Source organism: Lutra lutra, chromosome 4, assembly GCF_902655055.1.
Source record: "Lutra lutra chromosome 4, mLutLut1.2, whole genome shotgun sequence".
NCBI lineage: Eukaryota > Metazoa > Chordata > Mammalia > Carnivora > Mustelidae > Lutra > Lutra lutra.
In genome coordinates, this window is record NC_062281.1 from 191,541,556 (window position 1) to 191,566,144 (window position 24,589).

At 49.9% G+C, this 24,589-nt stretch overlaps 1 protein-coding gene across 2 annotated transcripts; it reads right to left on the bottom strand.

The window, feature by feature from the left end:
- Positions 1-251: 251 nt before the first annotated feature.
- On the bottom strand, positions 252-24,589 carry CA6 (carbonic anhydrase 6). Of its 2 annotated transcripts, none has more exons than XM_047724031.1 (9): positions 24,547-24,589; positions 19,786-19,924; positions 17,511-17,690; positions 12,004-12,152; positions 11,237-11,329; positions 7,607-7,676; positions 3,667-3,824; positions 2,600-2,723; positions 252-717 (listed from the first exon to the last, which is right to left on the bottom strand). In XM_047724031.1, the coding sequence occupies exons 2-9, from the start codon at positions 19,862-19,864 to the stop codon at positions 611-613; spliced, it is 960 nt and encodes a 319-aa protein (XP_047579987.1). In that variant the 5' UTR covers positions 19,865-19,924; positions 24,547-24,589; the 3' UTR covers positions 252-610. The 2 variants fall into 2 exon arrangements, with proteins under 2 accessions (XP_047579987.1, XP_047579986.1); XM_047724030.1 differs by lacking the exon at positions 24,547-24,589 and adding an exon at positions 20,450-20,558.

Sequence of the window (24,589 nt, forward strand, 5' to 3'; positions counted from 1 at the left end):
CCTGCAAGTCCGGGGTCCTATTCCTCTGTTCCTCCTTTGCTCGCCCAGCCTAGCCCAGGCTCCAGACCTCACCACCAACAAGTTCCAAGGTAAGACTCTCTTTCCTTCTTCCTAAACTTGGTCCTAGAACCCTTCCCACCTCGATCTCTGTCCCCTCACCGGTGTCCCTGGGGGGAGGGCAAAGAAGGCATATTTGAAGTGGTACAAAAGAAACAGAAAAGAGAAATTTTCAAATGACCAATTCCCAAAGACATTTTATTTCACCTAAATCCCACAGGGCAGTCCGGGCTGCTTTGTAATTTACACAGATCAACGTGCATGATTCGATAGGAAGATACTTAGGGCTCCATTTCCTTTACATTTCTATTCCAATCAATTCCCATTGGTGTCGTCTAACAAACCCCTTCTCATACCCTTAAACCACCTCATTTCCGCTCAGGGACAGTGGTTTACTCAGTCTTACTCAGAAACGGGACAGGAGCCTCGGGGAGGCTGCAATCCCGGCACCGGATTTCTTGGAAGAGCCGGGGTCGGGGAGGAGCCGGGCAGGGCGTGGGCTCAGAGGAGGGCCCACTTGTCCCGCACACCTGCCGCTTCAAGTTCGCCATCTCTAGGATTTCTCTTTGTTGTTCCTCTTTTCAATAAGTCTTCTCAAGTATTCGAGCTTATTGTCGAGCTCATTTATGTAAAGCTGGAACTCGGGACCTAGATGATACGCTATGAAAAGAAGAGTTCATGCGGGAAGGTCAGAAGTTCGGTGGTCCTTGTGGGACAGCCAGACACCATTCCCCACACATGTACTAAAGGGGGGGATTTTAGGTTCCTTAGAATCCCCTCCATGTCCTGTCCCGCCAGCTTCAAGCACCTTCCCGCTGTCTGAATTTAGGCGTGGAAGCTGCCTTAATCCAAGGGCTGACACGTCAGCGGTGGTTCTGCCCCTGGACCTTGGTTTCTCATGCGACGCTCAGTAGCCCTTACCTTAAGGGGACATGCATGTTTTCTAATAAATGAATTGCAAGACATCTATATTTGGCCATTATCTTGCTTTTGTAATCTTGCTTCTTTGCCAGGTCATTCCTTATTGTTGGGGTGACCATATTAACCCATCGGGGGTGCGATTCAATGGAACTAGGAGGCATCAGGTGGGTGACGCAATGGGGCTGGCTGGAGACCAGCGCTGCTACCTAGAAGTCTGGGTCTGAGGGCCGGGGGAGCAAAATGGTGCCCAGTTCTCTTAGCAGCAAAGGGAGGCCGTTGCTCCGGTCCCCTGACTGCGAGTGGGGGAAGAGACCTTCTTATGATCTCCTGGGAGCTGAAGTAATAACCCTAACTGGCGAGTCTCAGAAGGGTGGGCACAGGGGACACCCAGGCGAACTGCAGCGTGGGGCATCTGGGTTGGAGACGCGGATATCTAGACCATCTGTGTTCCCTCCTGAGGGTGAGTTGGAGCGACACTCCCCTCTTCGTGGAAAGAGCATTTGGGGTGTGGCATAGGGGAAACTGTGCAATCTGTACCTGTCTATTGCAAGAGCCATGGGACATTTCATCAGGGAAAAGGGGACATGGCAGAATTAGAACAAGGGGGCAGATCAGGGGGTCTGTGTCCCTTCAGCCAGGCTGCTAGCATTTGGACCTAGTTAAGAGGATGTTGTCCTTTGGGAAAGGAATTGGTACTGTTAATATGGTATATAGTGTAATACGGGGAAATGATCATTATGACAGGTGTCCTTTTTCCTCTGTTGGTATTGTTGGAGGAGCAAACAAATGCAAGAGAAAACAATCAATGAACCAGGAAGGAAGGATGGGGAGAGAATCACAAATGGGCCTTTGTTGATGGGGAGGCGGGGAGCCTGTCTGGAGATTTAAAGGTTTTGAAAGATATGTATAATCAGTTGGGGTCGTACTGAGTGGGTAATATTGATTGGAATCAATTCTATCGTATTCGAGGATGTAAAGGTCTCAGGAATGTTTAGCAGAAACAGACTGTAAAAACAATGAATTCAGGGAATGTGTATAGCTCACCATAATTTTACAGAGAAACGGGCAAAATAAAGATGGGGAAATTGCAGAATATTTGCACTCTTGCAACCACATTAATAAGGTGAGCCAAGAAGCCTGACCCAGTGGGTTAGAGGGTCCCAGGGAGGCTGGACTGGTCATACCTACTTCCAGCACCCTGGTGTCTGGGGCATGATCCCCAAGAAAATGTAGTAAACAATACATGCTCTAGTTAACCCCACCTTGAGGGGATGTGTGGGAGTTGGGGATGGGCTTGCCTGCACTCTTATGGGAGCATCAGGATGTTGTTAAGCATCTTGCTCTCCTACTGGGTGTCTCTGGCCAAGACCAAGTAGGTAATAAATCATGTAACTGTCCATCCTCGTGGTCTCCTCTGTTCTACTCACTGGCATCTGCCTGGACTGGGAAGATGAGCCACCTCCTTTGCCCACACATCCCCTGTACAGATTGGCCCATCTGAGCCTCCTGCCCTTTAGATGACTGTCCGTCCCCTACTATTGCCAGAAGAGATGCATGCACCCAGAGAAGGAAGAAAACAGGACTCAAAGAATCGCAAAGGATAAATAAGAGTTGATCTTACATAGGTGGGGGAAATTCATGAGGTTGGTTTCCACCACTCTGTTGTTCAGGGGCTGGGTCCTCCGGTAGTGATTGTGGAGGGTCTTGTTCTGGTGATCCACTATGGAATTCTCTAGCTTCCAAATCTACAGGCCACATGAAGTGAATTATGGAGGGGAAGAGGTACTGGGTGGTTAAAGGAGCGTAGTTTATTGGGTTTATTTCTATAATCCCGATAAAGTGAGTATGAGAAGATCTCAAGTTTTGCTACATGGCAACAGAGCATCCACCCACCCATCCACCCACCCACCCACCCATCCATCCATCCATTCATTCTTTCAACCATCTCTTTAAATTGTTTTCTGTGACTATTTGATCACCAGTAGAAAGGAGAAAAAGAAGCAAATAGATTTGTGGGTGGGTATCTTTGAATAGTGTTCTTTCCACCTTTTCCTGCATTGGGGAAATGAAAATTTAAAGAAAAAGATCTACTTGTTCCTGAGGAAGAACATGACCCGGAAGGAAATGCCACCTTTTCCTCTGCAACTTCAGTTACGTTTGTCCTTTCCCTAAGGCAACAAATATTTACTGTGCACCCATGCTATGCTGGGGAACCAAAGGTGGCTGACACAGCTCTTCTCCTCAAAGGACTGCAGGCCTGCTAGCATATTAAAGAGCTAACAATGTCAGTAAGTCCTTGTGTAAAGCCATTTATGGAAGTTAGAATGTAAGCTCCACGAGGACAGAAGTTCTGTCCATCAAGGACCAAGAACACTACCTGGAGGCAGCATCCTCTCAGCAAATGTTTGCCTTCGCAATGCAGCCCTTCTTCTCTGACCCAGGTCAGGTCCCAGTCCTTTGGCTGCATCCAAGGTCCCAGGGTTCCCTGGATTCCCTGATGCCTCAACTTGCCCATCTCTGTCCAAGCACTAGTAAGGTCACCCAGGCCAGGAGGGGTGAGGCACAGCAGCCCCGGGGCAGGAAAGCACCTGGGAGCCCGGGTGCTGACATTAAGGTGAGATGTGGGGAAGCGCTCTCGTCAGCCAGGCAGTCAGAAGGGGACCTGGGGAAGCGGTGTGGGGGCCTTACCTGTGCACTGGAGAGCGGCACGTGATGGGCCAGCACAAACCAGTGGACGTTTTCAGTGCAGGGAGGAGTGGTGAGCGACCCCCTGTAGCTGTAGTAGTGTTGGGCGTCCTCGGGGAGCATGTCCAGAATGTCAAGGCCACTCAGAACCGTGCTTTGTCCTAACAGAGGAGACAAAGAATAAAGGAATGTGAGGGGCCACTGGTGCCCCTTGGGGGGACAGCTCAGGCTCAGACCGCCCCACGTTTGAATCTTCTGAGTCACCAGAACACAGAGGCTGATCATTCGAAGCATTTGCCCAGTCTGCTGCTTCCTAGAAGGGGGTAAGAGCACAGACTCTGGGGAAAGACCCACTCAGATACCTCCTCTGGCTGTCGCCTCAAAGGCAACAAGGGAATGTTCAATAGGATTCCTACGAGGATAAGCGGGGAGGGGTGTGCTTATAAAATCTGGTCATTGAACTTGAGCTTGGAAAGTCCTCGTGAGCCTGTCAACCAGTTAACAGCTAACAATCTGTTAACCAGCCAACAACTGTTGGGCAGAAGATATGCTTTATGATAAATGAGAGAAGAGAATTATGACTGCTAGGGGCTTCTGGATAAGAAATCTCAAAAAAGAACAAAATGCCTTGGTTTGGGCTCACTTAGAAATGGGTGGATAGGGACGCCTGGGTGGCTCAGTTGGTTAAGCAGCTGCCTTCGGCTCAGGTCATGATTCCAGCGTCCTGGGATCGAGTCCCGCATCGGGCTCCTTGCTCAGTGGGAGCCTGCTTCTCCCTCTGCCTCTGCCTGCCATTCTGTCTGCCTGTGCTTGCTCTCTCTCCCTCTCTCTCTGACAAATAAATAAAATCTTAAAAAAAAAAGAAATGGGTGGATAGAGAGACACCAGGGGGGCTCAGTCGGTTAAGGATCTGCCTTTGTCTCAGGTCATGATCCAACGGTCCTGGGATGGAGCCCCGCATCAGGCTCCCTGCTCAGCAGGAAGTCTGCTTCTCCTTCTGCCCTTCCCCCTTCTTGTGCTCTCTCTTTCTCAAATGAATAAATCTAAAAGAAAGAAAGAAAGGAAGAAAGAAAGAAAGAAAAGGAAGGAAGGAAGAAAGAAAAAAAAAAGAAAGAAAGAAATGGCTGGATAGAGATGAGAAAGGCAGACTCAGAACCAAGTGGGGTTCAGGCACCTGGTCCTGAGCATTTCCCGCCATGGTTCCCGAGAAACCAGGCTCAGCCCCCGGGTGTGGGGGCTCGCGTGGGGAAGGGGGGCCATGGGAAGAAGTGTTTCCACAGGGTCTCCGGAGAGTCCCAGCTCAAGAACCCATCACTGCATCTCAAGAATCCCTCTTCCATTCATGTCATGACTCTGAGCTCCTGAGCTCAGCATGATGCCAACGAAGAAACACAGAGTTGAGTTGAATTTTTTCGTTTTCCCCAAAAATGCACTTTGCATTCTTTTAATGGCAAAGAGGTTACAGTTTTTACGTAGACGTAAATACACTCGCTAAACCAAGGCGTCAGAGTCTGGTAGTGGATAATCCCATGAATAGGCTAAAAAAAATTCTAAATTTTAGTGTTATTGGAAGAGCTTCCAGATACAACCTTCCAAAGGAGCATGGATTTACCTTGATCCCTGTAATATAGTTAAGTGAGTCAAGAATTCCAGGACCACGGTGCAGCCACTAGGGAAAGCGATGTGATGGCAGCTTTAAGAATTAAACCTAGAATTACCATATGACCCAGCAATCCTGCTTCTCGGCTTACACACAAGAGGACTGAAAGCAGGGAGGTGAAAACAGTAAGACGCGTGACGGTTTGGATGTGAGGGATAATGGAAAGCGGAAAATCGAGAATGATTCTGGGAGGGGCACCTGGCTGGCTCAGTTTGTAGAACACGCGACTCTTGATCTCAGGGTCGTGAGTTCAAACCCCACACTGGGGGTGGAGGCTATTTAAAAGAATTTGTTTTTTAAGTTAAAAAAAAAAAAACAGCGATTCTGGGGTATGGGGCTTCAACAGTGGGATGGCTTATGATGCTCTCTGCTGAGATGAGGAAGTCGGTTTAGGGACGAGCCTGGGGGATGGGTGGTAGGGAAGGTTCGGGCCATATTAAATTTTAGATCTGCAGGGCAGTATCAAGCAAGCTGTTGGATAGAGGAATCCAGAGTTGAGAGGGAGGCCAGTGCGGAGAGCAGTATTGATCAGAAGCACCATTTATTGAATTGGAAAAGGAAATGGGTCTGGATCAGTTCGTAGAAACGGAAGGTCTAAGGTCCATGCATTCAAGGAAACGCCTCAAACCACAGGCCTGTGGTTTCTCTTGCTGGTCTTGCTAAGGGTCCGCAAAATAACCAGCTGGTTCTTGCGTCTGCTTTGCCTCCCTGCCCCGTGATCCTGTCACTGCATGGAGGACCTCAGATTTTAAGAGTCCACTGCGCAGAGAGGGCAATGGAGGCCATGGGATGGAATGAGGCCCCCTGGAGAAGGCAGAGCCGGCGCCTCCCACCATGAGAGCAGGAGCAGAAAGAGAGCGCAGCCGGGGGTGAGCCTGAGTGTGGGCAGAACGAGAGTGAGGTGGGATGGATCGTTGTTTCCAGGTCAATCGAGAGAAAAGAGAAGTGGCCAGGAGATCTAACAGGGGTGACCTTAAAGGGACGGTGGCTGGCAGGGTCAGCCAAGGGTGAGCGAGAAAACGGAACAGGACCACGAGGCAACACATTCAAGAGCGCATCGAATGGGACAGAAGAGGGGAGGATGGCAAGGGGCTGGCTGGGTCAAAAGAGACTCGTGGGGTATTAGAGCGCAGATCTGTGTGCCGAGCCAGCGGCAGGTGAACAGTAAGAAATGGGGGCTGCGGGACAGCAGAGGCGAGCAGGTGGAGGGACCCTAAGAGGGAGGCCCAGTGTGCGCTTGGGGAGGGCCGGGCTCTCGAGCAGGGACTCTTGCCCACTGTGACAGAGGAGGGGACGAGGAGCTAGGCCCGTGCAGATGGGTTAAGAAGATGAGTGAGGGTCTGACCACCTTTTAGATAAAGCGGGAACAAGGCATCCAATCCGCTCAAGGGGGAAGCTGGGGCCGGGGGCAGAGGAGCTTCGAGGGACGGGAGGAAACGTGAAATAAGTGTTCTGGAGCGGGGAGAAGCAAAGGCCCAGATGAGTGTTTGAGGATTTCCAGGCCGTGTTAACACATACTCATATTTGTAGCTATGAATAAAAATAACAGTGGTTGGGGGCGCCTGAGTGGCTCAGTGGGTTAAGTGTCTGCCTTCAGCTCAGGTCATGATCCCAGGGTCCCGGGATCGAGTCCCAAGTCGTCAGGCTCCACGCTCAGAGGGGAGCCTGCTTCTGCCCCTGCCTCTCCCTCCACCCCCACTCATGCCCTGGGGAGAACAGAAGGCCCACGGGTCGGAGGTCAAGGGACCCCCTGGATGGGCGGGACCGGAAGTCAGGGACCTGCAGTCTGGGAGCGGTGGCCAAAGTCAGAAGCACAAGCCCAGGGTGTCAAAGCTGATGTGGTTGTGGCTCAGGTCACAGGCCGTAGGGGTCGGCAGCCACTCGGACATGAATCCTGCCTTCTGGAGGCAGAGGAGGGGGAGACCAGCCCTGTCCAGGCACAATGATGGGAGGTTTTCCTCAGCCTGAAGCTAAGGAGGACATCTCTCTCTCTCTCTCTCTCTCTCTCTAGTGCCCAGAGTCATCACTACTCACTGGAGCTAGAGGTGAAGCGAAGATATCCCCTGTCCGTGGTCCCCTGGCTTCCAACCGTGGGAATCAACACATGGGGTTTGTGAACAGGTTTCTCAAGGGTGTTTGCAGCCTGAGCCGACAGCAGGAGCCGCTGGCATGAGAGCCCTGGCCCCCTGGCGGGGCCCGTGTGCCCCCCTCTCTGCCGATGTCCCCCTTCCAGGCCCCCTGTTCCCGCAACACGCTCCTGCCTCCGCTGTGGGCTTTCCTCACCTGGATGCCGGATGTTGTTCAGGTGGGCAATGAAGTTGCTGTAGTAAGTGTTTTCACCGTGATCCTTGACCTGGAGGAGAAACAGAGCAGTGCATCGAGTGGAAAGGGGACCTCTGTCTGGTAATCCCATGCTTTGGTGTCCCTGCTGACTGGGCAGAGCCCAGGGGCATGGAGGAGGCAGCCGGTCCGAGCCCCAGCTGTGTGGGGAGAGACTGGTCATTCTTTGCCACCGACTGCCTGGGCTCACTGGTCTCTTCCAGGGAGACAGGACGGAAGCATTGGGACAGCTTCCAGGGAAAGAGCCTTCTTAAGGGTGACCGGTGAGGCCCTCAGGGCATGGCCCAAAGTCACTGACACCATACCCCCCAGGGACTCTGTTTGGGCGGGGTTCACCTCAGGCCAGTTCCCTGTGATGAGAGGGGCTTGGTTCCATGTGCCCGGTTCCTCATCCTCAGGACTCCTGCCTGAGCCGGGGACAGCCTTCTGTCCAAGCCAAAACTGCTCCAATTCTGCCCCCTGCCAGGTCACCACTGTTTTGTGTGAGCGTTGACTCTTCAGAAGTCAGAAAAATTACTTTTGGTGAAAAAGGTGAATTTCAATGATTCTTTTCAGTCGGTGGCAGTGGTCTAATTCTTCTTCCGCTGTGTATGAATTCTGATTTCTTGGATCTATGACCGCCACTCGCTATTTGTTTTGCTAGGTCCCTCGTGGATTTTTGTTCCTCTGTTCCACCTTTTGTGTGAAACAAATAACTTCCATGCACCATTTAACCATTTTTAAGTATTAATGGTTGTTCTAGTGATTACAGCTGTTCCCCCTTATCTGAAGGGATTGCATTCCAGGACCTGCAGTGGATGCCTAAAACCATGGGTAGCGCCAAACCCTGTAAATACTACATGTTTTCCTATACATACCTGTGGTAAAGTTTAGTGTATGAATTAGATGCAGTAAGAGACCAACAACAATAAACTAATAATCAAATAGAACAATGATAACATTATACTGAATTAAAAGTTATATGAACGTGGTCTCTCCCAAAATCTCTTGTTGTACTTCACTCACTCTTCTTGGGATGATGCATTTGATCAAATGCCTGCGTGACAAGGTCACAGGGGTGAGAGACGCAGGCGCTGTGACCTAGCGTTAGGCTCCTGGAGTAAACATCACTAGAAGGAACATCTCCTTCTGGGCTGCACGTGACCACGGGTAACTATCACCTGGGAAAGTGAAACCAGGGATAAGGGGGGACTACTGTTCAATATACAACTTATCACACCCTACCTCAGGTTAGTATTAACTTAATTCCTATAAAATATGGGGACTTGGTTCCAAGCTAGCTCCATTTCTTTCTATTTTCCTCACTTTTGTCATTGACATTACATCTACCTACGTCGTAAACCCAACAATAAGTGGTGTAATGATTGCTTTCAACAATCTGATGAGTTTTTTGAAAGAAATCTTTTAAAGACAAGACAAAAACATTTGTAGACAGTCTTTTATAGTTACCATTTCCAGCATTCTTCGTTTCTTTCTGCGGATTTGAGTTACCGTTTGATGTCATTGCCTTTCAGCCAGAAGGGTTTTTGGTAATATTTCTTGTAAGACAGATCTGTTAGCAATTATCTCAGTTTTTCTGTATCTGGGAATGCCTTTGTTTCACCTCATTGTTGAAGGGTGTTAGTTGGATTAGGATTCCTGGTTGACATTCCATGGCCTTCTGATGACTTGTTTCTAATGAGAAGTTGGCTGTTAGTTGTACGTCAGTATCCTATTTATAAAAAGTCCTTTTTGTCTTGTTGATTTCAACAGTTTGACTCTGATCAGACAAGGGTTTTGTTCAGTTTCCCAGTTTGTAAATTATTGTTTTTTCCATCAAATTTGGGGGAAAATGGGACCATTATTTCTTCCATTTTTTTTTCTTTCACTTTCTTTCTCCTCTCCCAGATTCCCACTATATATATGTTGGGCTGTGTGATCTTGTTCCCATGAATCTCTAAGGCTTTGTTCATTTTTCTTCAGTCTTTTTCCTTTGTTTCTCAGATTGAATAAATTCTTCAATTTCTCTCCAAATGTACTGACTCCTTCTGCTGTCTCACCTCTGCTTTGAGACCATGTCGTGAATTTTTCATTTTATTTATTATATTTTTCAACTCTAGACTTTCCACTTGTGCATTTTTGTCATTCCTGTTTCCCTTTTTTGAGTCATTGTCATTATACTTTCCTTTAATTCTTTGAACACAATTTCCTAAGTCCTTGAACATGTTTATGATGGTTGTTGGGAAAGTCCTATCTGATAAGTCCCTGAGTCCACTCACAGTCATACCTGTTGGCTGCAGTTTTTTCTCTTAAATGTGGATCATATTTTCCTATTTCTTTACATGTCCAACTTTTTTTTTTGAAAACTGGACATTTAAGTAATATAGCATGTAAATATGATTTCTGATTTTTAAAAAATTCTTTTGTTTGTTTGTGTATCCGTTTAGGAATTTCTTCCACTTCATCTGCAAGATGGGTCTCCCCAGCCACACACAGCAGCTGATGTCTTGGCTCTGTTCTTAAATCTTATTCCTAGGGCTCTCTAGGAAGCACCTATATGGTCAACATAGCTTTGTGGTCAGTCAATGATTTTAGCAGAAGTTGTTGTTCATACCCCTCAAGCCCATCACGTTTGCACCCTCTGTTGCTGGATCTGGATGAGCTGTGAAGCACATCCAGAGGTCAGCCAGTTAGTGGGTCAGCCGCAACTTTCACTTTCTATTACCTTTACTGATAGATCCTGGGGCATGGGCTTTCAACTCACACTCCAAATCAAGTGAGTCATCCACCTCCAGGCAGTAAGACTGCTGGGTCCCCTGTCCAGCCTGCTCCAGGAAAACGACCTTGCTGACCAAGCTGGAGTTTGGAGATAGGAAGAGCCCCACTGTTCTAACTCAAAATTCTAGTCACTTTTCAGAAACAAATGCCTTGATTTGTTGTTTGACTTTGGTCCAATTCCAGAGCAGAGATATGGTTGGTTTTGGCCATTTTATCCAACTTAGCACTTGTTGGGGGAGACTGAATTCATGACCATTTCTTGCCACCTAGCCACAGGTCCTGCCCTCCAGACCTTCTGAGAAAAGCGGAAAAGCAGGTGTTGATTTACCTGGTAGGTGGCCAGCTTCCCCCTCCCCTCCGGCCAGTTTATGTTTGGCCAACCACGCTGTGATCCCAGCTCCTTTAAATCAGTTGTCCCACTCATCCAATGTCCCCGAGATTGGGGACACAGAGGGAACACAGTGACTGTGAGCAAGGGCTTCACTGGGTCAGAGTTGTTTTAAGAACGGTGAGCTCAGGGGCGCCTGGGTGGCTCAGTGGGTTAAAGCCTCTGCCTTCGGCTCAGGTCATGATCCCAGGGTCCTGGGATCGAGCCCCGCATCAGGCTCTCTGCTCGGCAGGGAGCCTGCTTCCCGCCCCCCCCCCCCCCGCCTGTCTCTCTGCCTACCTGTGATCTCTGTCAAATAAATAAATAAAATCTTAAAAAAAAAAAAAAAGAACGGTGAGCTCAGTAGCAGATGAGGAGGGAAGACCCTTTGTCTACACCTGATGCTTTGGACACCAGTCTCTGATGTCACATGTGTCACTTCAGCCTACCTCAATGAGGGCTGCCAGCACAGCCAAGCCATCTGGTTCACTCTGCGCTCTGTCGTAGCTCTCGTATTTAGAATTGTAGTGAACAATGTGAATCTGTGGAAGCAAGAAAGGGTAAGTCAAGGGCAGTCCCTACAGACTTCATGAGCTTCACGTGTTCAGGGAAGAACGAAGAGAAAGGTGCTCTCTACCCAAAGCCTCAGCCTGTCCCTCCTAAACAACTCTGACCTCCTTCCCTCTGGGTCTGAGATCTATCAAGACCAGAAAGTTCTCCAATGGAAAGAGCATGAGTGGGATTCTGGGGAGATGGCAATTCAAGGGCATTTCCCTGACCCCACCCTCCAGGCAGATGAGCTGGCAGTGTCCAGAGGGCTTGTCTGAGGTCACTGGGTTCTCCTGTGGTCTCCCAGGAGTGGGCATGAGATACCTTGCTCTGGAGAACACTAAACCATGGTCATCTTAAGGACAGATCTATGCAAGAGAGAGAACCCTGAAAATCTAACACACAGACATTCAGCTGAAACCAAGAGGACTTGCCCCATTCTGTGGGCTGTAAAATCCTGCCTTGCACTGTGCTTTCTGTGAGAGCAGGGACCCTGCTTGAATCCCTGACATGTAGCAGAGATCACTAAATGGTTGTGAATGAATGAAAAAAAATCAAATTAGGGTGACTGGACGGTCACCATGCAGTCTCTTTGGCTGTTTTCATAAGGAAAGTGACTGTGGGATTGGAAAGAAGAAAGAGGACCTGGCTGGGGTCTCCAGAGTACCTCCGCCACAAATCGGATGCCGTCAATGGTATGCTCAGAGCCGCTGATCTCCGAGGACGCTCCACCCCAGTGGAAATGCATCTGCTCAGCTGTGTACTGGGTGCCGTCTGGAGCCGTCATGTGCATGGTCGGGGGCAGGCTGATCTGCACTGGGAGAGAAGACGAGAGAGGGCTGCGGCCGGTGCACACAGGCACAGAGGGGTCGGGTCTACCGGCCAGGCAGCTCCCTCGCGCTCCCCTGCACACTCATGGAGCAAGCCAAGACCATGCTGGCTTAGGATGCCCTGAGCAGGGTCGCCCACGGGGAGGAGGTGACCGGCGCACAGGGCAGGCTGGGAGAGCCCGGCTGGGCAGGCGCCCACATCAGGGCCCACACCCTTCTACCCAGACTCGGAGGTCAGGGGTAGGACCACTGGGGGAGAGGGTGGCAAGGCCAGCTTGTCAGCCCTAGCGAAGGAGGATGCCCTAGAAAATATGGCCAGTGGGTGTGGAAATCAGAATCCCGCTCTCGGCTTCTGACCAGTTTTGTGATTTACCCACAGCATAGGAATAGGAAGGGGGATTGGGGGACCTCTTGGGACTAATGTGACGACTTTTATTCCCAGAGCACTGTTTGCGAGGCCAAGTTGAGGTGTTAAATATCGTCATCCTGGGTAGCCTTTTGGGAATAGCTCGACTGAGCTCCTTGCTCAGTGGGGAGCTGCTTCTCCCTCTGCCCCTCCCCTGGCTCGTGCGCTCGCTCGCTCGCTCTCTCTCTCTCAAATAAATGAATAAATAAATGAATGAGTAAATAAATAAATAAAAGAACAGCCGACTCCATTCCATAAAACCCTGTAAGCTTCAGTGCTTTTATGGACAAGGAGGCCAACCTGGGGAGGGGGAAGCCTTCCTTGCTCAGAGGCACAAGATCACACAGTGGGTGGGGGAGGGCAGACCGGGCCAAGAATGGGTGGTGGCAGGGACAGGATGTCACCATTACAGGCCTCCACTTCTCTTTGGAAGACAAGAGACCACATTCTGCAGCAAGCCGGGAAACACACAGACCCCTGGCCTGGGGTTTAACTTGTTCTGATCAGTGGATGTGTTCAAGTGTTAAGTTCTTGCCGACAGGAAAACGGGCCACTCTTCCCACTTCCTCCTCCTGCCCGGTGCCCTACAGATTGGCCCAAGGGAGGTCCCTCTGGTCACCTAGCTGCTGTTGTTTGCTTCACCGGTTCAGGCCTCAGAGACATTTGAACATTCTGGAATGAGCCAGGGAAAAGGGAGGCTCCAGAGGGTGAGAGAAGAGAGTGAGGAAGGAAAAGATCTATGAGGATATACACAATTTAGGTCTGGGACAAGAACAAGCAACATCTAGTCTGTTAGCCAGGCCTTCCTATTGGAAGTCATTGAAGAGAGGCACCTGGGTGGCTCAGTCATTAGGCGTCATGATCGAAGGGCCCTGGGGTCCAGCCCACGTCAGGCTCCCTGCTCAGCGATGAGTCTGTTTCTCCCTCTGCTGCTCCACCTGCTTGTGCTCTCTCCCCGTCTCTCTCTTTCCCAAATAAGTAAGTAAAATCTTTAAAAAAATAAATAAAAACTTCTATCTTGTAAAAGACACTATGAGGAGACTTAGGAGAAGATATTTGCAAAAGACGCATCTGATAAAGGACTCCTAGCCAAAATATACAAAGAACCCTTTAACACTCAACAATAAGAAAACAACCAACCTGATTTAAAAAAGGGGCTGGACACCTTAGCAAACACCTCACCAAAACACACAGACTGCAAATAAGCAGGCCAAGGGAGACTCCACGATGTAGGTCATGGGGGAAATACAAATGAACAACAGTGAGACACACCGCGCACTTATCACAACAGCCCAAATCCAGGACACTGACGACAGCAAATGCTGGGAGGATGTGGAGGGCAGGAACTCACTCAGGGCTCGTAGGGGTGCGACATGGTGCGGCCACTTTGTTAGACAAAGCTAAACACAGCCGTACCATCACATTCCTTGGTCTTTACCCAATGGTAAAACCAAACTCTGCACATGGATGTCTATGACAGCTTTATTCGTAATTGCTGAATGATGAAAGTAGCCAAGATGCCCATTCAGTAGGTGAATGGATAAACTGTGGTCTATCCAGACAATGGAATGTTATTCAACGGTAAAAAGAAACGAGCTATTGGGTGCCCGGGTGGCTCAGTGGGTTAAGCCTCTGCCTTCAGCTCAGGTCATGATCCCAGGGTCCTGGGATCGAGGCCTGCATTGGGCTCTCTGCTCAGCGGGCAGCCTGCTTCCCCTCTCTCTCTGCCTGTCTCTCTGCCTACTTGTGATCTCTCTCTCTCTCTCTGTCAAATAAATAAATAATCTTAAAAAAAAAAAGAAATCAGCTATCAAGCCATGAAGAGACATGGAGGAACCTAAAATGCGTTACTAAGTGAAAGAAGCCAATCTGAGAAGGCCACCTACTATGTAATTCCAACTCTGTGACATTCTGGAAAAGTCAAAACTATGGAGACAATCAAAGGGTCTGTGGCTGCTGGGGTAGAGGGGGAGATGAACAGGCAGAGCACAGGGGATAATTAGGGCCATGAAAACACTGTGTATGATTCTGTAACAATGAATACTGTCATTCTACATTGGCTCAAACCCATAGAATGTGTAAGACAAGAATGACTCCTAAAGCAAACTCTGGACCAAATTATGCTGTGTCGAGGTAGAGTCATCCTTGATTTAAAAAAAAAAAAAAAAAAAGTATTTTTCTGGGGGACCTGTGTAGCTCAGTTGGTTGAGCAACTGACTCTTGATTTCGGCTCTGGTCATGATCTCGAGGTCGTGGGATGGAGCCCCGTGTGGGGCTCCGTGCTCAGCCCTGAGTCTGCTTGAGATTCTTTTTCCCTCTCCCTCTGCCCCTCCCTCTGCTCACTCCCTAAATAAATAAATAAATAAATAAAATCTTTTTAAAAAATACCATTCTGGTTAGGAATATGGATAATGGGGGGGACAGTGTATGTGGGGGCAGAGGGTACATGAGAAGTCTCTGCATTTTCCTCTTAATCTTGCTATGCACCTAAGACTGCTCAAAAAAAAATGAAGTCAATTAAAAATACATATATATAAATCCGTATGTGTGTATATATATACATATATATATATATATATATATTAGGTTCTAAGATCTAAAAGGTAATAAATATTTAATCAAAGTCAAAAGTGATAAATGTTTAATTATATCATATCAACTTTCTTGTTAAACTTACTCAACAGAATGTTATCAGATTTGAGAATTGGTTGAGTGGGGTGTTGTTGCCTTTTCCCTTCAGGAGAATTCTTGAAGCTTGGAGCTTGCTGACAGTGTAAAGCCAATTGTAAAGAATTCCAAAAATCTTTCAAAATACTTGACATCAAAAAATGTAAGTAATCGGGCGCCTGGGTGGTTCAGTGGGTTAACCCGCTGCCTTCGGCTCAGGTCATGATCTCGGGGTCCTGGGATCGAGTCCCGCATCGGGCTCTCTGCTCGGCAGGGAGCCTGCTTCCCTCTCTCTCTCTCTCTCTCTGCCTGCCTCTCCGTCTACTTGTGATCTCTCTGTCAAATAAATAAATAAAATCTTAAAAAAAAAAAAATGTAAGTAATGGGAACTGTTTGCGTGCTTTCTCATAGGTTTGACCTGATGTGGGGTAGACTGGGGACCCTACAGGCTTCCAGCCTCTAGAGAGCCCAGTACAACCCATAGGAGGAAGGTCCAGGGCCTTCTCCAAACTGGGAGGAGGGAGCCGCTGGGAAGCCACCCTGGGAAGCTAGGGCCTTCCTAACACATCCCCTCTCCTGGGTCCTCAGCACAAAGCCCTACCCGGCAGGTGTGCGACGGAAACGGTCCATGTTACCAGTGGGGGTTTTCAATCGTTCGATACTTCTGGCTGCCTGTCCTGGTGGGGTCAACCCAGCTTCCCCCCTGCCTTCAGTTGCTACCTGTAGCCCCTCTTCATCGAGGGCAAGGACTGGAAGAAGGGCAATTTTAGCGATTGATAATGTATTTAATTATTACTGTTTTAAGAAAGAAAAGGAGTCCTTAAGAAAAAGCCTGAGATCAAATTCTTAGATTTCAAATACTGAGAACTGCAGGTCTAATTATCCTCTCTTGGAAGAACCAGGAGACTTAAGGTTCCCCTAATCTGGTCCAACCATTACTGTAATTATTAATGCTCATGTTGGTGTGAACCAAAATAAATGTTTATTGAACCAAAAAAACGAGGGAAGGGGTTTGCCACATGCCAATTTGCTGGAGGCTTCAGAGAGAAACTTTGGAAGTAGGAGCTTGACATTAAAGATAAAATCAGGCTTTCATGAATTATTTGTGGAGTTCAGGGATCCAGGCCACATGTGCCTGAGGGCTTTTACGGCTCTTCACTCTCCTGGGTCTACCAACCCCATCAAGGGCAACTGCTTTTATCTTCTCAATTGTGCAAATAGGAGATCTAAATCCTGTGACCCCAGGCACCTATGTGGGTGGGCAGTAAGTCGGCCTAGCCCAGGAGGAAGTGGGGAGGGGGGTGTCCAAGGAGGAGGAGGACGGGTCGAGGAATCAGACATCCAGGGGCAGGGAATGGCCTGGGTCCAGCTCAGCCGCCAGAGACCAGGTGACCTTAAGTCCTTCGGCCTCCCAACATCCTCACCTCCAGCCTTAACAATGACCCCTGCCAGGGGTGGGGGGTATCATGAGACTCAGAGGAGAGGGGCCCACTTGGAAAATCAAAAGTATGTTCAGTAAACACAAAGCAAGGATTTTCCAGTTGTCCAATCCAGGCTTCTGAACTGGGGTTGGTCTACAAGACCCAAGTCAGCCTTTTCCTGTCTGACCTCTACCTCCTCCCTAGAAGAGGACCCATTCAAGACCCCAAGAGTCTCTTTTTAAAACCTTTGAAGGATGCCTGGATGGCTCAGTCGATTAAGCATCTGCCTTTAGCTCAGGTCACAATCCCAGAGACTTGGGATCCAGATCAGGCTCCCTGCTCATGAGGGAGCCTGCTTCTCCTTCTCCCATTCCCCCTGCTTGTGTTCTCGCCTTGTCTGATAAATAAATAAATCTATCTCTAGAAAAATAAATAAAACCTTTGAGAAATCCTGGGCCCTCCTGTCAGGCATTTTGAGCCAATCAGACTCAATGCAGAAAATATGGAAAAATCAGACGAGAGCACAGATCCCCGAGAGCAGGCAGGTCCCTGGCGTCAGCGGCACAGACTCCGTGGGCTGGATTTCCCAGGGTGGGGTCCGAGTGAGCTGGGGGAAAGGTCAGCCCGCAGAAGGAAGGATCCAGCCAGGAATTGAGGCCAAAGACTGAGCACCATCCCCCCCACCATCCCGTGCACAGCTTGGAGTGGGAACCACCACCGTCTTTGGCCTGCAGCGCCCAGACTGCACTCTGTGTCTCCAGCAGGCTGCTCCGGCATCTGGCACCTGCTGCTAGGGCTGAGTGCAGGGTGGGGTGGAGAGGGAGACAGTGTCCTGCCACCTGCCCCTTACCTGTGTGGCCGTTGTTGATCATGTGGAACTCGCCCGCCTGGACCCCGTAGCCTGTCAGGTTCAGAGCCGTCAGGGAGGGGTTGTAATGAACTTTTCTCCTCTGCAGGTTGATGGGGGACTGTCTCTTCCCACCGCAGGTGGGGTACTCCCTTGGCCAATGCAGTTCATCCAGCGCCCCCTCTGTGACAGAAGAGAGCCAAGGGGGTCAGAGTTGGAGGGGCTCAGCTCACCACAGGGCCTGCCCAGCAGAAGGCCAGGATCAACACCAGAGGTCTACCTTCTAGAAAGCAGAGCCTGACCCCTAGAAGTCAGAATCTGCTCCGTGAAACCTGGTGTCTCAGGGACTTGACCCGGATTCCAAACTCCCCTGTTGTCACTGGCACCAAGAACAGTTGGTGTTTGGAAAACAATAAAGGTCTTTAATATATAGTTTTTTAATATATTTTTATGTTTATATTTTTATATATATGTTTATATTAAATATATTGTATATATTATATAAAATCTATTAAATATATATTTAATATATATAACATGTATGATTTATATTTTTATATTATATATTTTATGCAATATATATTTTTATATTTTTTAATATTTATATTTATGTAGCTTGGTTTTCCCCTGGAATGGGGATAAATGCACTAGAAGTCTCCTCGGGGCTTGGTGTTACTGAATTACTCTCAGGGGTCCTGTCCCCATTTCCTTCTAATGGCGCAGTTTTCCTTCCCCTCTCCCAACAATCATGCAGCGCCCTCCCCCTCTACAGGGCCCCCCCCCCCCCGCCACTGTTTCCTTGTTCCAGCCCCTTGCACTAGGTCTCAGTAGGGTAGAGACCCCCAGGTTGCCTACACCTATGGATTCAGGACAAGAAGGTAAAGCATCAGGTTCAAAGATGACCAAAGTGATTAGTTGAAAAAAACCAAAGTAAGGAAATGTCTCATTTTTAAAGTGGGTGATAATTCTAGGGAGAAAAGGAAGAAAGCTAGTTGCTATAATGGGCCCACACCTTTGCAGTCGGGAATCCAAGCTCTCCCGCCGTTAGGGAGTAGCTCTATGGCAAATGCCTGGCTTGTTTTAAGGAAGGTGTTTGTTTTGGGGCCCCTCACAGCTGCTTGGTTTTACAATCAACAGAAAAGCCAATTTTTTATTTCTCTGCTCTTCTTGGTTTAATGCCAGGATCGAGGTCAGTGGCCCCGAGCACAGCCGCTGCAGGGATCAAGAGGCTTTAGCCTGTGTCCGTAGCAGTGTTGCAGATTTCTCGAGGATTCCTAAAAGGCCTTTGAGGTAGCCTCCCCAAGTGTTGCTGGGCCCCTGACGGCTTTCAGGAAGGCCTGCGGTCTCATAGGCTGGGCTGAGCCTGGGAAGGACAAGACCTACCTGTTGGAATTCTCTCTCTGGCTTACCCTTCTGAACCCCCCTTAGTACCAACAAGCCACATGAAGCAGAACCCCAGGGCCTCCACGGCTCTGGCCACGTGTGGCCTCCTCTGCTCCAGAGCGGACCCATAGACCACAGCTGATCTCCCTGCCCTCTGACGCCAGACTCTCTGAGCCACCCATGATGTCCCTAATTCTGCTGCCCTTGACTCAACAAGACACGCATCCACCATGAATATATGCTTCCCTTGGGGTCCAAAGCTGGTGGGGGCACTGTGGGGAGAGTAAGTCAGTCAGCAGCCCTGAGAGTCCTCCAGAGCCCGATCCCTGGGTGCAGTGTAGGGAAAGGGGAGCAGGGCGGGAGCTCTCTTCACCACCCCATGGGAGGGGGTGACTCGGGTCCAGATGTGCAGATCTGGACCTTAGCAAGGTCATGGCTACTGGGAGGCGGCAGCCCCGGGAGCCGTGCAAAGGTGCTGGGTTCTCAGGAAGTCAGGATGTTCTGGGTAAACTTCAAACCATGAACTCTCCAAGAAGAAAGCTCCACAAACCCGCACGTCCTCTGCGAGATGGCAGGGAGCCTGTTCTAGCAACTTCCTCCTCCACTGCAGAGCCCGAGAAAGCAGAGGGCTCCGCAGTCAGAGGCGGCAAGCAGGCTCTCCAACCAGGAGCATGGCCAGGAAAGGTTCTAAGGCAAAAACACCTGCGGGGGGAATCTTGGGCGCCCCCCACCAAGACCTGGTTGTCCAGGAAACAAGAGCAAACTCCCTTTGTCCCCGATCAGAGGTCTGAGTTCCACACGCTCTCCGCTCTCCGTAGGTGGGTAGGGCAGCTCCCGCAGGGTTGAGGGTGACAAGGAAAGGCACAAACCCGGCAGGGGCAGGGGGGGCGCTTACCTGAGTAGGTCCACTCAGACCCGTGCTGGGCCTGGGCCCCCAGGAGGAGCAGAGCCAGCAGAGCTACCAGAGCCGTCATGGTGCCACGGGTCTGGAATCGCGCTGATCCTGAGGAGCTCTTCTTTTAAAAGCTCAGAAACTGTAAATAACAATTTACCCAGTCTTGCTGACTGACCCACCCTCCGCTGCGCCCACTGAAACAATAACACCTTCCCACAATGGTCCTTGTGACTCTGGTGATGGGCCAGGTGACGCGCGCTCGCCCAGGCCCGCTGGTGTCATCGCCACGTGTCCTGAGCCCACGCTTGGGGTTGTTCCATGTCCTAACTTATGAAAACTCCCTTGAAGGACCACACAGTGCACCCTTTGTGGATGAGTGGCCACAGGACAGGGGAAAGGCCCAAGGCAGAGAGAGGCAGGGTGGGAAGGATTTCCCAGGACAATGACATTTCCTGTGCCCTTGATCCTGGCAAGCAGGGACTCTGGGAATGGGTGAGGGCCGTCCCCTGAAAGCCCTAGCCAGATTCGGCTTGGCATCTCTTGCCCATCTCAGCAGTGCCCAGGGGCTGCCCCTGCAGACCTGGGCTGCCTCGGCCAGCTATCCTGGGAAATGGCCTGCCTGGCCCCCACCTCCCAGGCTTGGGCATGGACCAGAGATTTCCACCCGGAGGCCCTTGTTCTTGGCCTCGCTCTTGAATCGCCTGTGGACCTGGGAGCCCCAGCTCGGGACTCACATCCCAGGGCGTCCCTCGGGGCCATGGAGCCCGTGTGGGCACCCTGTTTCTCCAGGGGAAGCCTTTGTTCTGACAGCTGCCATGGGCCCGGTCACACCCAGACGGGTTGGATGGGCGGTGTGCCTAATCCTTCCGTGTCTCCTTGGGTAAACAGTCCTTGAAACCCGCTGAGGGAGAAACTTTTGAGTTTATACCTGCTGACAGGTCCGCATTTCCCATGCCCTTCCGAGAGGGCAAAGGCACAGGGCAGGCAGCATCCCCCAGGGCGCATGGGGCTCTGCCCGGACACAGAGGACATCCTGTTCTGGAGAATAGCGCTACCCCGTCCCTCATCACACGCCCCCTCCCTGGAGCCCAGAGGATGCTGGACCCACTCGGTGCCAGCGAGAAAGGATTCTGGCCAAGAGCAAGGGTTCTTCCGATCCCCTCTCTGCCACTGACGAGCTGTGTGGGACTCCGAGCAAGTTACTCACCCCCTCTATGCCTCAGTTTTTCCACCTTGAATAAGCGTTCGCGAGAGGACCTCCCTCCTTGTGCGTGGCCACTGGCAGCACCCTCTACTCAGATCCCTCACTTTACGAAGAAAGGAAGCCAGCCCGTTAGTGACGGGGCTGGAGGGAAAATAAAGGACTCATTCCCCGCCTGCTGGAACTCTCTTACACATTTTCAGAAATTAGAAGCTTGATCTCTGGTCTTTGCAAAGTGAGTCACGTCCTGCCTGCTGGGCTCCAGCCCTGGGCGAGACCCCACTTCTCCTGAGGACAGCAAGGATGCCGGGGACCTTCCCCAAGGCCAGGGACCCCTGACATCCAGCAGGCAGAGAAACACGAACCAGGCGTCTAAGCGTTTTTTCTTGGGAATCTGAGGTGGGACTCGGGGAAAGAGGGAGCGCAGAGGGAGCCTGAAAGTCACAGCTGGCTGGTGGCTGGTGGTGCAGAGCCCTAGCAGGAAGGCAGAAGGGAAAGGGAGGCTAAGTGAGGGGTAGGGGGCAGCCCGCAGAGAGAGGGAGGGAGTGGGGAGCCCGGGGCAGTGTGAGGAGAAGGACCCGTCCTCACAGTAAGGAGGGCTCGGGGAGCAGGTGTCCACAGCCGCTGCCAGGGAATTGGAGGGCGTGGGTTACTCCCCATGACTCCATTTCGCACGGGTTCCCCTGTCCTGCACTCAGAGCTTTGGGGACGCCCAGGGAGCCCCGGCCCTTTGGTTGCCCCACGGAGGCCTCCAGTAAGCACATGTGAGTCTGTCCTTTTAGCAACCTCGCCAAGCAGCCATCCTTCTCCGAATCCTTGGCTCAGGCAAGAACGGGGCGGGCTGGGAATCTGTGCCGCTAACGTGGCTAACGTGGACAACAGGCGGTTAGAGTGAGTAATTGGGTTAATCTAGTGGTCGGACCAGCCGGGACCCACCTGCTAATGAGGGCATCTTACTAGAGAAAGAGGGTCCCTCCCTCTTCTCGGTGGCAGACTCCAATGACATCGTCAACATAGTCAAGCAGGGTCCCTTTCATTGCCTACGCTCTAACTCACTGTCTTCTTTCTTTTTAGACATTTTTTTCTCTTTAGATTTTATTTATTTATTTGGCAGACAGAGATCACAAGTAGGCAGAGAGGCAGGCAGAGAGAGGGGGAAGCGGGCTCCCCGCCGAACAGAGAGCCTGATGCGGGGCTCAATCCCAGGATCCTGGGATCATGACCTGAGCAAAAGGCAGAGCCTTTAACCCACTGAGCCACACAGGTGCCCCTAACTCACTGTCTTCTTCAACCACAAAATTTTCCATTCACTTTGAACATGAGTTTCCTCCTTGTATTTGCGAAGCATGCTGCTTGTTTTGGTTCGGGTTTTTGTTTCATTTTAACTTGTTTTTTTAGGGTGTCACATTCGACTCTGAACTCGCTTCTGCCGTCATCAGACCACATCTCTGGCTCATCAAGGCTGTGTCTAATTCTAAACTCCTGTTTTTCTAGCCCTATGGCTTGAGGGACTGGCTGAGATGAACTGACAAGTATGCCATTTTCAAAGTAATACCATGTCAAAAATGAGAAGGGAGCTTTGTTCTTCCTCAGTGCCACCACAGCGCCGAGACGGAGGCCCACAGAGGCAAAGGAAAGGAAGAGGCAAGGATGTGTGATCAGCCCAGGTAAACAGGGAAGCACCATCAGCCCAGGTGAGCTGGGAGGGTTGGTCAACCCAGGTGAGCAGGGAGGAGAGGTCAACCCAGGTGAGCAGAGCAACAAGGTCAACCCTGGTGAGCAGGGAGGGGTGATCACTCCAGGTGAGCAGGGAGGAGTGGTCAGCCCGGATGAGCAGGGAAGAGTGGTCAAGTCAGCCCAGGTAAGCCAATGCTCAGGTTTGCATAAGACTAGCCTAGAAGAATGGGTCTGTCTACCCAAGAATATGCACATTCTGGTTATAGTAATACAGATGGGCCATCATTTCCTTTCATTCAGGAGAGCTAGCTCAGGAATCCTAAAGAATGAGTCATGCTCAACAAATGAACTTTCTAGCTGGTTAAAGACTCCGTTCTACATAAGTACCAACGCACAGTCTCTTTTGGATTAAAACTTCCCAAATGTATCACACTCATGCCTGTTTTCTTAAACAGATTAAGCTAAACATAATTAAACTTTTCCTAATGACTGAGGCTCACTGAGAGGAAAATCAATTATCCTGCATCGTCACCTATTAAATGTCCCCTGGGCCTATAACTATATAAGACTGTTCTACCCTACATGAAACAACCCCTGTTATATTTTTTGATTTCTTAGATGTTGAGGGGGGGAATTGGCTAGCTTAGTTATTAAAGCAATATACGCTGATGTTCCTGAGAGGTATTCTAATTATTAACACTGAGAAGGCCAGGGAGTGACCAATCAGGACAGAAGTGAGACTTGGTGCCTTGGCAGGTCTGGAAGCCCCGTGCTTTGCCAGGAGTTAACCCTTTCAATGGAGGACCGCATGGAGATTGCCAGGCCGGAGCTGCGTGTCTGGAGGTACCCGTGTGTCTCTGTTTAATTTTTGCAGGTAGTGCTGGTCACACGGGCTGCCAATTGTTTCCTCTTAGGGTCTTCTGTTTGCCTGCGCTCATCTCCTGCCTTTTTGTGTACTGGTTTTTACCAGTTTGGCCAGAAATCAGTTGACTACACATCTTAGAATTACATGCACAAGAAGAATGAATAGAGCTGAACTGAGAACCCATAGGTTGTACAAAAGCCAAAATATGCAAACCCTGAAGCATCTTTTTTTTTTTTGCGTATCTTTTTTTTTTTAGATTTTTTAAAAATTTATTTATTTGACAGAGAGAGAGAGAGATCACAAGTAGGCAGAGAGGCAGGCAGAGAGAGAGAGCGGGGAAGCAGGCTCCCTGCTGAGCAGAAAGCCCAATGCAGGCCTCGATCCCAGGGCCCTGGGATCATGACCAGAGCCAAAGGCAGAGGATTTAACCCACTGAGCCACCCAGGTGCCCCTTATTTTATTTTTTTAAGTAAGCTCTACACCCAGCATGGGGCTTGAACTCACAACCTAGATCAAGAGTCGTGTGCTCTTACCAAGTGAGCCAGCTAGGCAACCCTGAAGCATCTTTTTTAGCTTATGCAGAAAGTTTTTATTTCCTTTCTGACTTGCAGCTATGTCCCTATATGTAAGTATTAATGTAACTAAATTGTCATATTAAGTAATCTGCTGGCAGACTATTCAGCCATATCCACCTGCATCAGTGGGATGCCCATGTTTCCTCTCACCAACCTCTCTGGGAAGATACCCAGTCTTATAGGATATCTTCCGACTCATCCGTTTCCCCAGAATTCAGCATTTAGGGTGTCTACCAGCAGGCAGATCCCTCCATCATATCTACCCTTCGTCCAGTAACAACCCCCCCACACACACACACAAATACCACCCAGACCAAAACCCTGGTGGAAATTCTCTTCTCCATTATTAGTTTAGGTATTAACAAAACCGGAACCAATTCCTAACAACATTTACAGCCCAGCCTGCCATTAACATTCGGAGCGCCTTATCTGTGTAAACTCACCATAAGACCTGGTGTTGGAACCGGTCCTCTCTTTTGCACCTGC